Raw genomic sequence first — 19075 nt, 5'->3', positions numbered from 1 at the left:
TCTTTAGGGTTGTCTATAAAATCATGTCATTGAAAATAGTGATAATTTTGTTTCTTCCTTTCTAACTTAGGTGCCTTTTATTTCTTATTTTTTCCTAAGTTCTGGCTAGGACTTCCAATATTATGTTGAGTAAAAATGGCAAAAGTGGTCATCTTTGCCTTTTTCCTATTCTTAAGGGAAAAGTTTCCAGCTTTCCACCATTGAATATGTTAGTTGTGGACTCACCATATAAGACCTTTATTATGTTAAGGTACATTCTGTCTATTCCCAATTGACTGATTTTATCATAAATAGATACTGATTTTGTCAATTACTTTTTCTGTCTCTATTGAGATGTTAATATGATTTATTTTATTTTTATTTTAGAGAGAGAGAGCAAGTGTAAATGGAGAGGGGCAGAGGGAGAGTAAGAGTCTTTTTTTTTTTAAGTTTTTATTTAAGAGAGTGAGAGAGCACAAGCAGCAGCAACAGCAGAGGGAGAGGGAGAAGCAGGCTCCCCTCTGAGTAGGGAGCCTGTTGTGGGACTCAATCCCAGGATCCTGGGATCATGAACCAAGCTGAAGGCAGATGCTTAACCAACTGAGTCACCCAGGTGTCCTGAGAGGGAGAATCTTAAGCTTGTATTGCTATGAAATTCCCTCTTGAATGTTTTTGCTGAATCACATGGATTTTGATATGTTTATTTATATTTCATTTTTCTAAAGGTATTTTTTGATTTCTTCTTTGATTTCTTCAGTGACTTATTGGTTGTACAGTAGCATTATTTATTTATTTATTTAGTAACAGACTTTAAAATTACAACTTACATTGTAATTTTTCCAGTTTTCTTTTTGTAGTTGATTTCTGATTTCGTACCACTGTGTTTGTAAAAGAAGCTTGATACGATTTCAGCCTTCTTAGATTTATTGAGACTTATTTCGTGGCCTAGCATATGACCTATCTTGGAGAATATTCCTTGTGCACATCAGAAAAATGTATATTCAGCTGTTTTGGGATGGAATGTTCTCTACATGTAAATTACTTATCTCCATTTCCTTAAGTTTTTTTTCTGGGATTTTTGTCTTGGATTTTTTTTTTTTTGTTTGTTTGTTTGGAACATATTCCTCTGTTTCCTCATTTTGTCTAACTCTATGTGTTTGATTCCATGTGTCAGGTGAAACAGCTATCTCTCTCAGTCTTAGAATGGTGTCCCTATGTGAGCAGTGATCCTTACCATTTAACTTTGCGGTAGTCATTAGCTGTTTCTTGAATTGTTTCTCCAATTGTTTCAAACATAATGGGGCCCAAAACATAGTCTCCCCTTACCGAAGCCCAGGTCCTATCTGGCAAAGATAGGCTGTGTTTGGGAGAACTGTGGAGAGGTGGAGTGCTACCTGCTGTTTGTGGAGGGCTGCAATAGTGGCCTGGGGGGTGAGGCTCTCACCTGCCTCTGGCAGGGCTTCAGCATCAGTGTGGTGGGGTAGGCACTAGCTGGTTAGATTGACAGTGCAAAAATAGTGCCCACTGGTGCCACCATTACCAAACTAGAGCAAGAATGCAAAAATGAAATGGTACCCTTTTGCAGTTTTCTTTAGAGATAGTTCCAGTAGACTTTTGCTCCTCTGACTTTTTTTTTTTTTTTTTTTTGACAGAGAGAGAGATCACAAGTAGGCAGAGAGAGAGGGGGAAGCAGGATCTCTGCTGAGCAGAGAGTCCAATGTGGGGCTCAATCCCAGGACCCCGAGGCCATGACCTGCGCCAAAGGCAGAGGCTTAACCCACTGAGCCACCCAGGTGCCCCTGGCAGAATTTTTAAGATTAGCAAATGAATCTCAATTGCATATGGTCCAGGGTCTTTCCAAACTGCTGCTTTTGCCCTGGGTCTTGGGGTGAGTGAGTCTATATATCAAATCCTTAAGAGTAGAATCTCTATTCCCTAAGCCCTTTGGTTCTCTTGGATTTAAGCCCCATTGGTTTTCAAAACTATATATTTTGGAGACTCATCTATAATACACATCCTGATAGTTGGGGTGCCTGATGTGAGAAACAAAGCCCTCACTTGCTGGGAAGGAGGTCCACATTTATGAGACCCCTCCTGATGGTAGGTCACTACACCCTGGTAGGGTTTTTAGCCAGACTAAGTCTCTGCCTGCTACCCATCTCAGCATGGCCTTTTTATCCTTTGTTGAAGAGCAGTTGTTCAGCTAATTCTCAGGTTACTTTCAGAGGGAATTGTTCCATATATAGCTATAGATTTGTTGTAGGGTTAGTTCAGGGTCTTCTTATACAGCCATCTTGAACCACCTCTGGCAAAGATTGCTTTATAGTTCAACTTAAGAATTAATAAATTTTCACTAGGGAATATTCCCTTTTTTGATTATTGATAAAGCTTATTTATTTAAAACAATGAAAATAAATGTTGCTAAAGTTAAAAAAAATTATAAAATTATTGTTTCTAAATAAAAAGCCTAGAGAAACTTTTTAGGTAGTTGAGATAGCATCTTTTAAAAATATTTTTATATTAATTATAGAAATACAGTGGAGAAATTTGGACTTACACATATAAGTTATGACTACTTCAAGTAAAACAGCTTCCCTAACTGACTCATAACAATTGAGCTAACAACTTTTTACACTCGTGTATTATATATTTTTATAGAGTCTACCTTGTGCTTAGGAATTACAAAAACTAGACAAAGGTGCACAATTTAGTGAGAAAAAATATTTATAGGGAACTCTTTTTTTTAAAAAAGATTTTATTTATTTATTTGACAGACAGAGATCACAAGTAGGCAGAGAGGCAGGACAGAGACAGAGAGAGGGAGAAGCAGGCTCCCTGCTGAGCAGAGAGTCTGATGTGGGGCTCGATCCCAGGACCCTGGGATTATGACCTGAGCCGAAGGCAGAGGCTTAACGACTGAGCCACCCAGGCACCCCATGGAACTCTTAATACTTTATTTTAATTGTGGGACCTGAGGGTTTAGGTTTTTATTAGTCTTGAACCTAAATCCTGGAAGGACATGTGAGGTCATTTTGAAGCCTGTATTTGCTGCCCCAAAGATCATGATCTGCCATATTAAGTGAAAGGAAAAGGGGATCATCCTGGCAATGTCATTCCTGCCTCATGGCACTGGAAACATCTGTTGGGGCTGGCAATGAGCCAGTCAGGGACTTCTCCAAAAGCAAAGTTAAGTGACAACTTTTAGGAGGAAGAGATGAAACCATTTAGGGAAATTCCTATATAGTGTGGCATTTTCCTCATTTTCTACTACAACATCATCTTTATAATCCTTTGACAAGTAGTTTTATTTTTACCATTTAAAGAACATAAATCAGTCATTCATGATGAAATTTCCAATAGTACAAATTAAATAGATTCTGAATTGTGTATACTTTCATTTTTTGAATTTGCAAATATTTATGTTTATAGCTATGAAAACTTAGGCTTTAAATTTTGTCCCATTAGTTATAATACTTAGAATTTTTAGAATTCTAACTTCAGGTAAGGTCAGTAATCTTCATAGAATAAAACAAATGGTCACACTTTATATCTGTACCTGGTTGTTTTTGAAAAAAACCTTTGAGTTTTTCTGCTATTTTCTGGTGAAAATGGTTACAGATTCACTTATATTTATATACTAATAAATAAGTCCCAAATGTCAGGGAGACAGCTCAAACCCTCAGTTTATGTATGTTCTCACTCCTATTATAGATATTGAGCTTTTTTGTGTGAGTTTTTAAAATTTTTATTTTATTTTTTTCAGTAGTCAAAGCAGATATTGAGTTTTAACAGAAACACCTAGAATGTTGTTAATCACAACACAGTAATAAAATAGTATTTTAATAAAATAGTATTTTATTAAAGTATTTAATAATACTTTAAAACATTCATGAGATTTAATAATAGTCAAATAGAGTAATAGATAAGTTAGCTATCACATTTCTAACACTGTGAGTGCAGTTGTTATGGAAAGTTATTTATAACAAAAAAGGAGCTTCACAAGGTAGGGGATAATGAAGGACCAACTTCAGACTCATTTTACCAACTGCCAGGAGATATATTATACCCCCAAAATAAAAGAATAAAGTTGCATTCACAATGTAAATAGTACGTTGTGCAATTAAACTAATTTTGACAACGTAACATGTAGCTGACGTCTCAGATTAACACTCAAGAAGATGGTCTTTTATCCGTTATAATATTAAGGGAGTAGAACTTTTGTTAATAAAGCAGGGGACCTTCCTTTCCTGATAACCTCCCGATTTTTGGAAAGAAAACATATGTACATTACTTTTGTGTCTTTCTTCCTGTTTAGAGCCAAATGATGAGTTATGGATTGGCTTAAATGACATCAAGATTCAAATGTATTTTGAGTGGAGTGATGGGACCCCTGTCACATTTACTAAATGGCTCCGTGGGGAACCGAGCCATGAAAACAATAGGCAGGAAGACTGCGTTGTAATGAAAGGCAAGGTAAGGCAACTTTATTTGCTGATATCTAGCAAAAGCCAGAGGGTATTTTTCTTCCTGCCTCACTCACTACACATCATCATTTAGATTGGTATTAGTCTAGGTGATCTATCTATATTTCAGTTGTTTAGCAAAGTCAAATTTTCAAGAGGACTACTAGAAAATCAACAGAGAGAAACTTTCAGTTCAAGGACAAAATTAACCAGTGACCCGTATTCATACTGTTCTTTTGCTGAGTTCTAAAGGGCAATACAAAGAGCTTGATTGAGCAAACGAGAGCTTTGGTTCTGTTTTGACTGGTTTCTCTGAGTTGATGTACTTAGGTCTGTTATGGGTTCCACAATCTGCACTCTGTATTTGGAGGGTTACCTATGTTATTTTAGGATACATGGAGATGTCACATATGAAAAAATTGTGTCTATGTCCTATACATGACTTTAGTGACTGAAGAATATCATCAAATTATCTTTTGCTAATGGGTAATGAACATGGTGGTTGAGAGGCTGGGTTTTGATGCATGGCTTATTTTCGCATTTATAAGATGGGCATAATAACTGTACCCAGCTTAATGGTAGATATAAGGATGGAATGGGTTAATGCATATAACAAGCACAATGACTGACCCAAACCTAATGTTCACTAGTTATAAGCTTCTGTTTCGTCATGGGATTGTTTTCATTGTGACTAATTGAAAGCTTAAGAAAAAAGTAAGTGCTAACTATTGAAAGGGTAGGCCAAAGTGTGAAGGAAACCAGAAGGCATCATTCTTGTGAAGAACTGAAGGACAATATGGCTGAAAGCCCAGAGTAAGAGGTGGAAGGGTGGGTAAGAACACTAGCAACTGCTGAGGTGGAGAAAATATGCCTTTGTCCAGGAGTGGCAAGACCAATTTTTCAATTTAGAAATATTTCTCTGGCTGAAGGTTGAGTACCAGATGGCAGTGGGTTGTTACTGAGTGAGAAATGAGGAATCAGAGGCAGACAATACAGAAAACATTTTTCAAGGTGGTTAGTAGTTTTGTGAGGGAGAAGAGAGGCCATTTTGACATGAGGTCTCTAAGGAAGGGGGAGTAGGTGCCTTCTGAAGCAGAGTGGGAGGTAGAGCCTTAGACCGAAGAGGACACTCATTAATATGAACTGGAAAAGGGAGGAGAGATGACTGGTTTCAGGTGTGTTTTTGAGTTTGGTGTGTTGGGTGAGGGAATTTTCTGGATGACTTTCTCTCTACTTGGTTAACTTGAAAACAGTTGACAGCAAAGGCTGCATGTAAACCTTCTTTTGGCACCACCACTTAAAGGCTGACAAGCTTTTTTAGTTTCTCTCTAGATTCTTCTACACAGTGGCAGGGATAGTTAAAATATAAAAACATATTGGGGAGCTTCAATCTCTTTCACATCTTTGTAGCCAGAACCAAATTTGCTGTTGACTTATAAAATGTCAATTTACCTTTCCTTTCAGAGATGCCATTTTTCTCTTAACAATCTTTGTTTTTCTTTCCTGAGGCCTAATTACAGGAAAACTGCCTCAGAGTCAAATATCTGATAATCACTATTATTTTTTTCTCTCTCTTTGCTTTCCACAGGATGGGTACTGGGCAGATCGGGCCTGCGAGCGGCCTCTTAACTACATCTGTAAGATGAAATCTCAAACCCAGCCCTCGGGAACAGTGGAAGTAGAACAAGGCTGCCAGAAAGTAAGTATAGAGCATGGACGATAAGTTCAGACCCGAAAATATTATGTGATCTCTTGGCTTTATTTTTTGGCGGTGTCATAGGTAGCCAAGTGTTCCAGCTGTTTAGATGTTCAACAGGTTCTTGTTAGGGTTTGGTATCACTGTTCTTCCTGAAGGCCTCTTCGGGTGTTCTCTGCAGTTACCGTGGCTGCATGTGGTCAGCAGCAACTTTCAGAATGCCATGGAAATTCTCCTACCCCAATGGGGGAACAAGAACAGAGAATAAAACCACATGCCCATGGAGCCTGATAAGGGTAACAAGATTCAGGTCATGGAAAAGTGGTAGAAACATATCCAATAGATAACTGTTAAGTTTCAGATAGCAAACTATCCTGTCATTTTCTCCATTTATAAGGATGGCCTCCATGGAGGATGCTGCTTCTGGTGGGGATTCCTCCCAGAAGATCCCTTCAGCGGGAGGCAGTTGTGACTAGCTGGTGGTAGCTGGTGGTAACCATGGAGTAAACCATGCCAGCCACCTAAGCGTGTGTCATCCTTGCCTATACCTCAGTTCGTCGCCGCTCCCTGCATCTCTCTTAATACTCTGAGATTGAAGTAAAGGGTCTCTGTGAAACAATTTCTAAGAGCAGAAAGAAACTCCAAAATACAGGGTGTATGTTTATCATTTTCCTGTTTAACTGCTGAGTTGCTTGTCTTCCTCTTTCTTCCTTTCTCACTTCTCTTGGATAAAAATAAAATAGAAACTAAATCTCTTTCCAAGCTCGTCATGTTGTGATCAGATCATCTTGTCACAAACACCAGAAGGCTGAGAGTTCATGAAACATAATTTAGGACTGTCCAAATAAATCATCAAGAAACATGGAGCAGACACAAAATCAGAGACCATTAACGATATAGAGGATCTTTGTGATAATTGCAATCCCTCCTTTAATTTTTATGTTCTGGAAATTCGGCCCAGAGAGGCTATGACTGTTTTGGAATGACAGAAACAAGACTAGAACCCTGGCCTCCTGACCCCATGTCTCACACTGAAACTACTGGGTTCACTGCCAGTGTGTTTACTTTTGCTTTGTCTAATCATATGGATATATGGGAGAGTGTGTATTATTGTAATTTTCTATAAATAAGAAATAATATTTAAATGTGATTACTTTTATACAATGGATCAAAGTTTGTATACATATAACAGTTATATAGATAATAAAAGTTTTATATATATATATAATATGGTCTAGTAATTGTCATATCTATAATGTCTGATAAAATCCACTTTAATCTTAGGGTGGTAGTAAGATAAATAAGATAATATCCATAACTGTTTGTTGAGTGTATTTATTATGCTGCCAATGATCTTAAAGGATAAACATTATGTTCCTAAGTAGACAGGAGGAGAAACCGAAGCTCAGAGACATTAAATAATTTGGTCAGTTTAAAAATACCTCCTGTGGCTCAGAGGGCTGGAAGGACTCGAACATCGAACAACAACAACAAAATCCATTCACTAGGAAAGAAAGATACGACTGTTTCTTTTGTTTTTTTGTGAGTTTTGTTTGTTTGTTTGTTTTTGTTTTTTTCCTGTCTGGGTATAGACACTTGGTGGTGTGGAGACATTTTTGAGAATTCAAAACCACAGGTATATTATACAGATGTAGGATTCAGTTTTCAATTCATTGCTACCTTTGTGGGCAATCTGGGGCAAAGTGGTCCTGAGTCTCTGAGATTCCAGGATGTCTGACAGATACAAATGTTAAGCGGTTTTACATAGAAGTTTTCTTTACCCAGCTGACGAGTAATCTCCTGGATGAGTTTAAAATCTTGAAGTTATAGAATCTACTACCAGGAACTTTAGATGGTGAGATTAATGAATGTGACATTCAAACGAATGTGTTTTTAAATACTTACAGAAATGGAATGTGAGCGTGGAACCCTGGACCAACCAAGTTTTCTTATCAAGTACTTCATTATGATTCACTTCCAAATATTTTTTATTTCCGTTAAGATTTCTTTGATTCTTGAATTTAGAAGTGTGTGTGTGTGTGTGTGTGTGTGTGTGTGTGTGTTGATATTGGGTAGAGGTTTTGGTGGTAGTGATAGGAATTTTGTTTTTTAGTTTTTAAATAATTAGAAACTATTGATTTTAATTTCACTGTATTGTGATCATTAGTTGTGGTTATTGTTACTTGTTGAGGCTTTCTTCATGGTCTAATTCATAGTTTTGGTAAATTTTCAGTGGGGTTGAGCAGAATGACTTTTTTGGTAATTTTATTTTTAATTATTTTTATTTTTAAAATAAACATATAATGTATTATTAGCCCCAGGGGTACAGGTCTGTGAATCGCCAGGTTTATACACTTCACAGCACTCACCATAGCACATACCCTCCCTAATGTCCATAACCCCACCCCCCTTCCCCCAACCCCCCGCCCCCCAGCAACCCTCAGTTTGTTTAGTGAGATTAAGAGTCTCTTATGGTTTGTCTTGCGCCCAATCCCATCTTATTTCATTTATTCTTTTCCTACCCTCCAAACCCCCAACGTTGCATCTCCACTTCCTCATATCAGGGAGATCATATGATAATTGTCTTTCTCTGATTGACTTATTTTGCTAGGCATAATACCCTCTAGTTCCATCCACGTCATCACAAATGGCAAGATTTCATTTCTTTTGATGGCTGCATAGTATTCCATTGTGTATATATACCACCTCTTCTTTATCCATTCATCTGTTGATCGACATCTAGGTTCTTTCCATAGTTTGGCTATTGTGGACATTGCTGCTATAAACATTTGGGTGCACGTGCCCCTTTGGATCACTATGTTTGTATCTTTGGGGTAAATACCCAGTAGTGCAATTGCTGGGTCACAGGGTAGCTCTATTTTCAACTTTTTGAGGAACCTTCATGCTGTTTTCCAGAGTGGTTACACCAGCTTGCATTCCCACCAACAGTGTAGGAGGGTTCCCCTTTCTCCATATCCTCACCAGTATCTGTCATTTCCTGGCTTGTTAATTTTAGCCATTCTCACTGGTGTGAGGTAGTATCTCATTGTGGTTTTGATTTGTAAAACAGAATGACCTTTGATTGTTCAGTTCGGGGTCTATATATGTTAACTAGAAAAAAACTTAACAATTTATATTATTCAGATGTTCTATATTCTTTTTTTTTTTTTTTAAGATTTTATTTATTTATTTGTCAGAGAGACAGCGAGCGAGAGCGAGCATAGGCAGACAGAGTGGAAGGCAGAGTCAGAGGGAGAAGCAGGCTCCCTGCGGAGCAAGGAGCTCGATGTGGGACTCGATCCCAGGACGCTGGGATCATGACCTGAGCCGAAGGCAGCTGCAGATGTTCTATATTCTTAATATTCCTATTATTTTATCTGCTCAAAAAATATTCTTGCACTTCTGTCATCTTTTGTTTTATATACTTTGATCTGTGTTATATATACTTTGTATATACACTGTGTTATATATACTTTGATCTTTGTTTTATTATACTTTGATCTGATGTATCTTATTGATACATAGGTCCTTTAATTATGTAATTATTTTCCTTATTCATAATGCTTTTTTTTAACCATAAGGTCAACTTTAAATAATATCAGTATTTTCACAGAAGCTATATTTGCTTGGTATTTCCCTAGAATCTCTTTTTCCAACTAATTGTTTTTAATCATTCTATATCATGGAATGGTTCTTATAAATATGTATCTGAATTTTTACTTTTTATCTACTTTGAAGAACCCTGGCTTTTTATTGGCAAACATGAGTTTAGTTTTTTTGTTTTTTGTTTTTTGTTTTTTTCCTCATACTGATATATTTGCCTTTGTTTCTACCATCTTACTCTGAGCTCTATTTTATTTACTATTCTGATTTCTTTTCTTTCTTGTTTGTCCTTTCCTTCATTCCACTTGTCCTATTGAATGTTTTTGTGTTATTTTTAAGATTTTATTTATATATTTGAGAGAGAATGAGTGATAGAGAGCATGAGAGAGGAGGAGGTCAGAGGGAGAAGCAGACTCCCCAAGGAGCTGGGAGCCTGATGTGGGACTCGATCCTGGAAGTCCAGGATCATGACCTGAGCTGCTCAACCAACTGAGCCACCCAGGTGCCCCTATTGAATGTTTTGATCCCATTTTCCTCCTCTACAGGTTTGGGAATAATACATTTCACTTTTTTAAATGGTTAAACTTAGGTTTTTGTTTTTGTTTTGTTTTGTTTTTTTAAGATTTTATTTATTTATTTGAGAGAGAGAGAGTATGAGCAGTGGGGAGAGGTAGAGGGAAAAGCAGATTCCCCGCCGAGCAGAGAGCCTGATACAGGGCTTCATCCCTGGGACCCTGGGATCATGACCTGAGCCGAAAGCAGATGGTTCACCAACTTGAGCCACCCAGGCATCCTAACCTTAGGTATTTAATATATATTTCTGACTTGAAGTTAAGCAGTATCTCTTCTGCTTCCTAAACAAAATGAAGTTCATTATTCCACTTAAACATGATTTTTTTTTTTAAATTTTAGAAATGTTAGACTCACAAGGAACTGAAAAAGAAAGTACAGAGAATTCCCCCATGCCATCTACTTTCTTCCCTCAAGTGAGAGCTTCTTATGTAGCAAGAGTGCAAACAGCTAGGTAACTGACATGGATACAGAATAATAACTAAACTATACATCATGTTAATTTCCCATTCCTTAACTTCCCACCTGTAATTAGTTATCTTTGCTATTTATACATTTAGACCTGTTCACTAAGGCATTTATTGGTTTCTTTGTTCAGTGTGACTTTCAGCCCATTTATTCCTCCTGACTTAAAATTCCTTCTTGCCAAAGTAAATCTTTTTGTGATCTTTTCCACTGGTGATTCGGGAGTGGAAAACTCCCATCTTTATCTGAAAATGTCTTGTTCCATCATCACCTTATGTAATAATTTTAGGTAGCCTGCTTTAAAATGCTCAGTTGACAGCCATTTTCAGACCGTGCTATGTATATAACATTTCATTTTCTTCTAGCCTTTATTTTGCCATTGGAATTCCTGTTATTAGGATAATTCTTCTTTTTTAAAAAGTGGGTCCTCTGTATTTTCTCTCTGATTGATTTTAAGATCTACTCATTGGCTTTGTCATTCTGCTAGCTTTTAGCACAGTATGTTGAGATTTGGATTAATTCTCTTTTGTTTGGTACTCAATGTTCTTCAGTTTTAGAATTTGTCTCTTTTAATTCTTGAAAATTATCAGTCAGTAATTTTATTTGGTGATTCTGAAACTTTTCTTAGGTTGATTTTCAACCTTTTCATTCTATTTTTTGTGTTCTCTCTCTGTTTTTTAAAATCTCCTTCGTACACTCATCTCTCTGCTACATTCATTCATATGACTAATCTTTCTGAAACCACATTTTCTATATTTAATAAGGCCATTGAGTTTTACACTTTATAGATTTCTTTTCTGGAAATTCTATTTTTTGTGTGTTCAGGTCCTCTTGTTCTTTGTTCATAGCATTTTGATCTTTAGTTATTGATTCTCCTTTTATCTTCTTTTGTTAAATCATCTGAGACTTTTTTTTTTTAAGATTTTATTCATTTACGAGAGAGAGAGAGAGCGCGCACAAGTAGGGTGGAGGGGCAGAGGAAGAGGGAGAAGCAAACTCCCCACCCCACAGAGAGCCCAACATGGGGCTCGAGTCCCAGGACCCTGAGATCACAATCCAGACTGAAGGCAGAAGCTTAACTGACTGAGCCACCCAGGCACTCCTGAAACATGCTTTTTTTTTTTTTTTTTTTTTTTTTTTCCCCAGATTGTTTTATTATGTTACATTTCTGACTTTCCCTTAAAATGAACCTTAGGTGATTTGTAAATTTTGACCATGATTAGTCCCAATCCCATATCCACCCTAAGCCTCAAAATTTGTCACAGTGTTTTTTTGTTTGTTTGTTTTGTTTTGTTTTAAGATTTTATTTATTTATTTGACACAGAGAGAGAGATCACAAGTAGGCAGACCAGCAGGCGGGGGCTTGGGGTGTGAGGGTGGGAAGCAGACTCCTTGCTGAGCAGAGAGCCCGATATGGGGCTTGATCCCAGGACCCTGAGATCATGATCCAAGCCAGAGGCAGAAACTTAATCCACTGAGCCACCCAGGCACCCTTCAAAAGTTATAGTCTTACATGACCTGTGTTGTGGAAATATTTCTATTGTGTGGTTCTACATTTTACTTTTCTGAGTGTCTAGGAATTTCTCCTTTTGTAGACCAAGATTTATTTTATGTTTTTGGCTGTGGAGTCTAATACAACGTGAATAGTGTCAATATGGGACCAGCACCCATCTCTGGCACAAAATCAGTATTTATTTTTAACAGAATGATTTCTTATTTCCCTGCACCTAGAACCCCAAGCAGATGACAAGAATCTACTATTGCCTGGTTTTGTGAATAGAGTTTTCTCACTTTCTTTTCCCAGAGGGACTTTCCCTAGTGGGCATCGTCTTTTTTTTTTTTTTTTTTTTTTTTTAAAGATTTATTTATTTGAGAGAGAGAGAGACAGAGAGAGGGCATGAGTAGGGGGAGGGGCAGAGAAAGAGAGAAAGGATCCTGAAGCAGACTCCTCAGTGAGCCTGGAGCCTGATGTGGGGCTCAATCCCAGGACCCTGAGATCGTGAATCATAAAATCAGGAGTCAGCCAATAATCTGACTGAGCCACTCAGGCGCCCCAGTGGGGATCATCTTTATGTAAGGACTTCAGCCCTACTTCCCTGCCTCAGGTAGGCTGCTGGCCAAATACCCTCATTTGTATGGACATTAGTACCCTTTCCTCTAAAGCCTAATACCCTAGTCTTGGTCTGGTACATGACTGGACAATGACAGTCTTGGCTTGAGCATTTCCCATTCTAGCGTTTTAGTTTTCTCTATGTTTTCAGTACCTGAAGATTACATCAAGTATGGATTTTTTGTTTAATGTTATGTTTTTATTTAGCATTTCTGTGTATTTGAAGTATGGGAGAGGAACCATGCCGCATCATGTTGCCAGAAGTTTGCTAAGTATTCTCCCAGGACCAGATGACTCAGCTTTATGGTCACTATCTCCTTTTGGCTTCAGTAGACCACTACTGGTGGTAGTGGTTAGCTACTCAGCAAACGATTTCCTGTGGCTCGCTATTCTAATATAGAAATCTTAGCCATTCTGTTCAGGTTCCTTGGTATACATTTCACAAGTCACTTTTACTGGAAGATGTATCAGGAGGGGAGAGAATGAATACCCTAACCCCAGTTTTGTGTCATAAGAGGAACAATGTACTACTGTTTTCTTTATTCATATAAATATTTTTCATTGCATTTCAAATTTTCCGTATTTGTGTTCTCTACATACTTCTGTCATTTATCAATTTATGTTTCATGATAGAGCAATTATTAAAATAATGTTATTTAATTAATATCCCTGATTATCTGCTTGATAACATTAATAGGGCTGGAAAAGACATGGCTTCTACTGCTATATGATTGGACACACACTTTCAACATTTATGGAAGCAAACCAAACCTGTATAAATGAGAAAGCTTATTTAACAACTGTTGAAGACAGGTATGCAACCACTTTAATTTTATTTGAATGTAGGTCAAATAATGAAATGTTTTCAGAGAAGCCTAAATATCAACATGCTCTAAATTTCTGTAAATTTCTCTAAATTCTATAAATTGACACACTGTAAATTTCTGTTCATCTTGAAGTATGGCTTGCAAAAGTAGGAGCACTAAAAATTATATCCTTATTTGGATTCTTCATTGTAAGCACTATAAAATATTTGCTACTTCTAGAACTATAAAGCAATATTCAAAATAGTTTATTAGTACTCTGGCAAATATAGTTTGTGGATCTTTTTTCTGACCTAATATGGATTAATTTTTTCAAGCAGGGAAAGTAAGTAAAATTTTTTAGTTAAAAAAAGTTACTTTTTATCTTTACCATTATCTCCACCTAAAAAGCTAGTAGAGAGATTTACTGAATATTTTATTATTCCTTTACATTCTTCTGTTTTTGTTGATTTCTTTTGTTACATTCTTCTTATTTTTTTTGCTTTTTTGTTTTTTTGTTTTTTTGTTTGTTTGTTTGCTTTTGTGTGTGTGTGTGCATTGCTAGGTTTACTAGACTGATAGGTCAGAAAAATCAAAATCACATAGACGTAGAACATTTTATATAATTTTTACTTCTAGAGTCCCAGCCATCTTTAAGGTTTTAGTTTTAATTTATTTTTCCCTTAATCTTTTCAAAGCACTGGATTAGGCATAGAAGATACTTAAATTCTAAAATGTGCATTTGACTTGTAATAAAAAGGGAAAAGTGTATCTAGTTTAAATACAAAAAATTATGTCCATTGGCCTTTCAAGACACACCCAATAAAATATAGAGAATACTATTGATATGAAAAAATCCTTTGATAAAACAAAAAAAGAAAGATATCATAGAATTTGTATAGTCTCGGTAAAAGTGCTTGTAGTTCAACCATATTCTTTTTCACATATGATTTAATGTCTAATATTTGTAGCAAACTCCTATAATGCTAATGCGTGAAAATCTGAATGTAGATACTTTTTATCTTATGACAAGGTGAACTTTACCACTGTAAGTACTATGGGAACATATTCTGAGCTTCCCTGTAGTGGATCTTTTGGTTTATTGGAGCAGAGATTGCTGCTCCAATATTTATAATATTTATATTTATAATATTTATAAATTATAATATTTGCATTATATTTATAAAATATAAAACAATTTTATATTTTAGTTTTGTTTTCTATGATATTTATATTCAGGAGCTCACAAATTGTGGTCAAATTTGGTTTCTAGACATTTGAGAAATACTGAGTTTAGGACTTTTAAATTTTTTTGTTTGTTCAATTTAGGGAATGAAATTACTCAGATTAAGATCGTACAAATGTTCTGTTATGGTAACCTCTCCATTTCCCTCTCTACTCTCTCTGAAGTCATCCACCTCTCTTTGTTCCTGGAAACTTTGAGTCTCATTTTTATTTTGCTCCAAAGAAAGATTTTTGCCTACATTGCTGCCTTATTGTGTAATGTTTGGCTGTGAAGACAAACTTTGGTCGCTTTACTAACCAAATTGTGTCATTACCAGATTATGCCAATACGTGGATGAGAGCCAAAAGGAGAGAAAATGTGGGAATTTCTAGAGTTTGAATCTCTGCTTCTCTATTTTTCTCAGTTTTCTCTTCTGTTTCAGACCTGAGATGAGAATAAAATTGTGGGGGTCTCCCATCCAAGTACTAACCAGGCCCGACCCTGCTTAGCTTCCGAGATCAGACGAGATCGGGCGCGTTCAGGGTGGTATGGTCGACAGCCAACAGATTTTTCCATCTGTATCCTCCTTGATAACGTTATGACCTCACAGTTTTCTTAACCAAGAATTGTATAGAACATTTAAATATTTGGAAATTGGACTAAGTTTTTAAACAATGTATTTTGAAATGCTGTAGTCTTCTCCTTTGCTTTTCCAGAATTCTCTTATAATTTGAGAAGGGGCAGAGGGGCTGGTGAGGAATAGAGAGGAATTGTTTGAGTATATTTGAAGGATTTTATTTACTTAGCTCTCTTATATTTCCCCCTCATTTCCTTAGTAGAAATTTGCATAATTTAAATGACCTATCCCTAGGACACAAGATGTTTGGATTACCAACTAAACCATAACCTAAACATAAAACTGAGTTACATTTCATGTGGCTAATTGGAAAAATTCACATTTCTAAAATGTAGTTAATTTTTTTTTCTTAAGATATGAACAAGCCTTTCTGACCAGTTTTGTTGGATTGAGGCCTGAAAGGTATTTTTGGACAGGACTTTCAGATGTGCAAAACAAAGGGACCTTTCAATGGACCATTGAGGAAAAGGTTCAGTTCACCCATTGGAATTCAGATATGCCAGGTATGTGAATTGCTTGGGGCTGAGGTTTTCATTCATTCTACCAGTCCATTATCTTTCCGTGTACCTTTCCAGACAGACTGTATATATTAATTATGTTCTCAGCATTTTGTATTTCACTTTTTTTTTTTAAATTTTCTAACTAGTTCACATTGGTCTAAGAAAATAAGGAAGATAAAACTACTCATTGTCTGCTACTACTCTGAAAAATATTTAGGAAATTCTAAATGGCCACAGATGTTCTAAATGGCTAATTTATTCCTGTACCCTTGAAACTATATGAAAGGGATTTGAAACTTTTGAGTGCAACGATGAATAGAACCATCACTGGTCTTTGGTGGCAGGGCAAAGAACCATGTTTGCGTGGGATGTATTATTTCACGGTCTTGTGTGCACTGCCTCGCTTAGCCTTTTGTATGTCCGGATCTTATTTTATCTTTTTAAAGAAATCTTCCAGGTAAGTTGAAGGATCTTTATTTTAAAGATGTGGAAACTAGAACTCAGAAAACATATGTGAGTAGAAATATTCTAGGCGTGGGCTTAGACTAGCCTGTGTGACTCCCAAATCTGTGTCACTTGGCGTGAACACCGCCATGCCTCTCCATCAGTTTGGATTTACCTTCCCTAGTAAGTAGTTCCGGAAATAGTCTCCGAATGATTGTTTTCCGCCTTTATTCACTGGTATCACAGCATGTGACATTATCCACTGTGACACCTTCCAAAAATTCCACATCTTTAACAGCAAATGTTTCATTGTGTCTGGGTGAAAAGCTAAAGGAGAACTGTTAGTTCAAGTGCATGAACTTACTACTTGGCCTAACAAGTCCTAATCTTCAGAAGTCCTTTTAATTTGTATTCTCAAGTTATTGACAGAGAAAATGTGGATAGTGGGATTCTTGGTGAATTACTGAATGTTCTGAAAGGCAGTAGGATTTCAGTTGTTTTGAAATTAACTGGGGAGGATATTAAAAAAAAATTAAGTGGGCAAGATATTAAGAAAAATATATATGTATTTTAGCATCAGTAGGAGTGATAATTCTTACTCTCTTGGTCAAACTCCTTATTTTTATGGGTGTTGATCATTCAGTGGTAGGATGTTGAGGGATTAATTTTGGAATGTCCTTAGGGAATAAAAATGGATGATATCAGAGCCATAGAGAATCAGAGATCTTAGAGAAATCAGAGATCTTAGAGAAAATGTTTTGGGAAATATGTGCCTTCCCAGAACTTTTAGAGTTACCTCTAAACCCTGAGTGTCCATTAAAAAAATAATAATACAAGATTATCTCATGCTAGCAGCATAGATTCTTGGTGTTTTCAAAGTTCTATCTTAATGAATTACCATTTGGAAATAATCACAACTGTAAAATAGATTTATAAATTGTTAAGCTGACTATAGTCCTCATTTTATGTGCCTTTTTATCCATTAAAGCTGGTCCTCATCACAACTCCAAGATAGGTGATATTTGCATATTAAGGTGAGGAAACAGGTCCAAGGTAGTTGCAAAGTCAATAAATAACTAAAATCTCTAGCTCAGTTGTATTTCATTTTGAAGTCTGTGAAAAATTTCTGTTTTGAGAAACCTATAAGGGCCCCATGGGGGGGGGGGAATGGCTTTTAAAAAACTTAAAAAAAATTAAACCACTACTTTTGCCATTATGGTAAATTTTGTCATACTAAAATCATTATATTATTAGATATCTATATGGGGAGCACCCTGAAAGATGTTAGAAATACAAAATGTTATCAAAACTCTGATGTAGGGGGCGCCTGGGTGGCTCAGTGGGTTAAGCCTCTGCCTTCAGCTTGGGTCATGGTCTCAGGGTCCTGGGATCAAGTCCCGAATCAGGCTCTCTGCTCAGCAGGGAGCCTGCTTCCCTATCTCTCTCTCTCTCTGCCTGCCTCTCTGCCTACTTGTGATCTCTGTCTGTCAAATAAATAAAATCTTTAAAAAAAAAAACAAAACAAAACTCTGATGTAGGAGATCAAAATTCTGTTAGGGATGTGGGCCATGCAAAGAAAAGGTAAATAACAGGTCAAAATAGCATAAATGAATTGCCAAATACTGCCAGATTTCTCCTCTATATTTTCTCTTCATATGCAGACTTTCTAAAAATTTTTTAAAGATTTTGTTTATTTATTTGACTAAGAGAGAGCACAAGCAGGGGGTGTAGCATCCAGAAGGAAAAGCAGGCACTCCACTGAGCAAGGAGCCCCGATGAGGGACCTGATCCCAGGACCCCAGGATCGTGACCTGAGATGAAAGCAGATGCTTAACCCACTGAACCACCCAGGCACCCTTGTTCATGTGCAGACTCCACCACATAGTTCACAGTCCAGTGTGTACTGTCTTCTGCGAGCATGGCCAGCCGTCAGTAGCACCCGTTAAGTGACTTTGGCTTTGTGTATTTAATACAGGGCGGAAAACAGGATGTGTTGCCATGAGAACTGGAGTTGCAGGGGGCTTGTGGGATGTTTTGAGATGTGAAGAAAAAGCAAAATATGTGTGCAAACACTGGGCAGAGGGAGTCACTCGCCCACCGGAGCCCACGACAACCCCCGAACCCAAATGTCCAGAGGATTGGGGCACCAGCGGTAAAACAAGCTTGTGTTTCAAGGTGAGTATCGATCGCTAAGTCAATAAAGAATGTGGAATGGGTTTCGGCCTTAAGAATCACACGAGGAATCAAAATAGAACCCCAAACCACGGCGCTCAGGCTCGACCTGCAGAAATTCCAATTTTATTCATCTGGAAGGTGATCTGGGCTTCCGTTCCTTAAAAAGCTCTCCTTGGGTTCACACTAATGACAAATTGCATTTCAACCAACAAACGTGACTCACAGAAGCTTTCTTCACTCGCTTGCCTTCATCACCCTCCCTCTGTCTCTTCTCTCTGCCAAGCTTCCTCGGCTTAGTCTGAGCTCCCAACTCTTTGCATCTTAGTGAACATTTCTGTTTGCCCTCGTGCTCTCCCACTGTGTCTCATTTCGCCCTGTTCTTAGAGTCCAAGTTTTTAGGTACGT

General features: G+C 37.1%; 1 protein-coding gene across 1 annotated transcript in view; it reads left to right on the top strand.

Moving 5' to 3' along the window:
- MRC1 (mannose receptor C-type 1) overlaps window positions 1–19075 on the top strand; it is a 101076-nt gene that overhangs the window by 39725 nt on the left and 42276 nt on the right. The window contains exons 8-12 of the mRNA XM_059184018.1: window positions 4295–4452; window positions 6031–6141; window positions 13584–13699; window positions 15906–16054; window positions 18471–18670. Of these exons, the coding sequence (XP_059040001.1) occupies window positions 4295–4452; window positions 6031–6141; window positions 13584–13699; window positions 15906–16054; window positions 18471–18670 (734 nt within the window). The remainder of the gene's footprint in view (window positions 1–4294; window positions 4453–6030; window positions 6142–13583; window positions 13700–15905; window positions 16055–18470; window positions 18671–19075) is intronic.

The sequence above is a fragment of the Mustela lutreola genome, chromosome 8, assembly GCF_030435805.1.
Source record: "Mustela lutreola isolate mMusLut2 chromosome 8, mMusLut2.pri, whole genome shotgun sequence".
NCBI classification, from domain to species: Eukaryota; Metazoa; Chordata; class Mammalia; order Carnivora; family Mustelidae; genus Mustela; species Mustela lutreola.
Note: the sequence above shows the minus strand (reverse complement) of the source record. Positions and strands in the feature narration are given on the sequence as shown.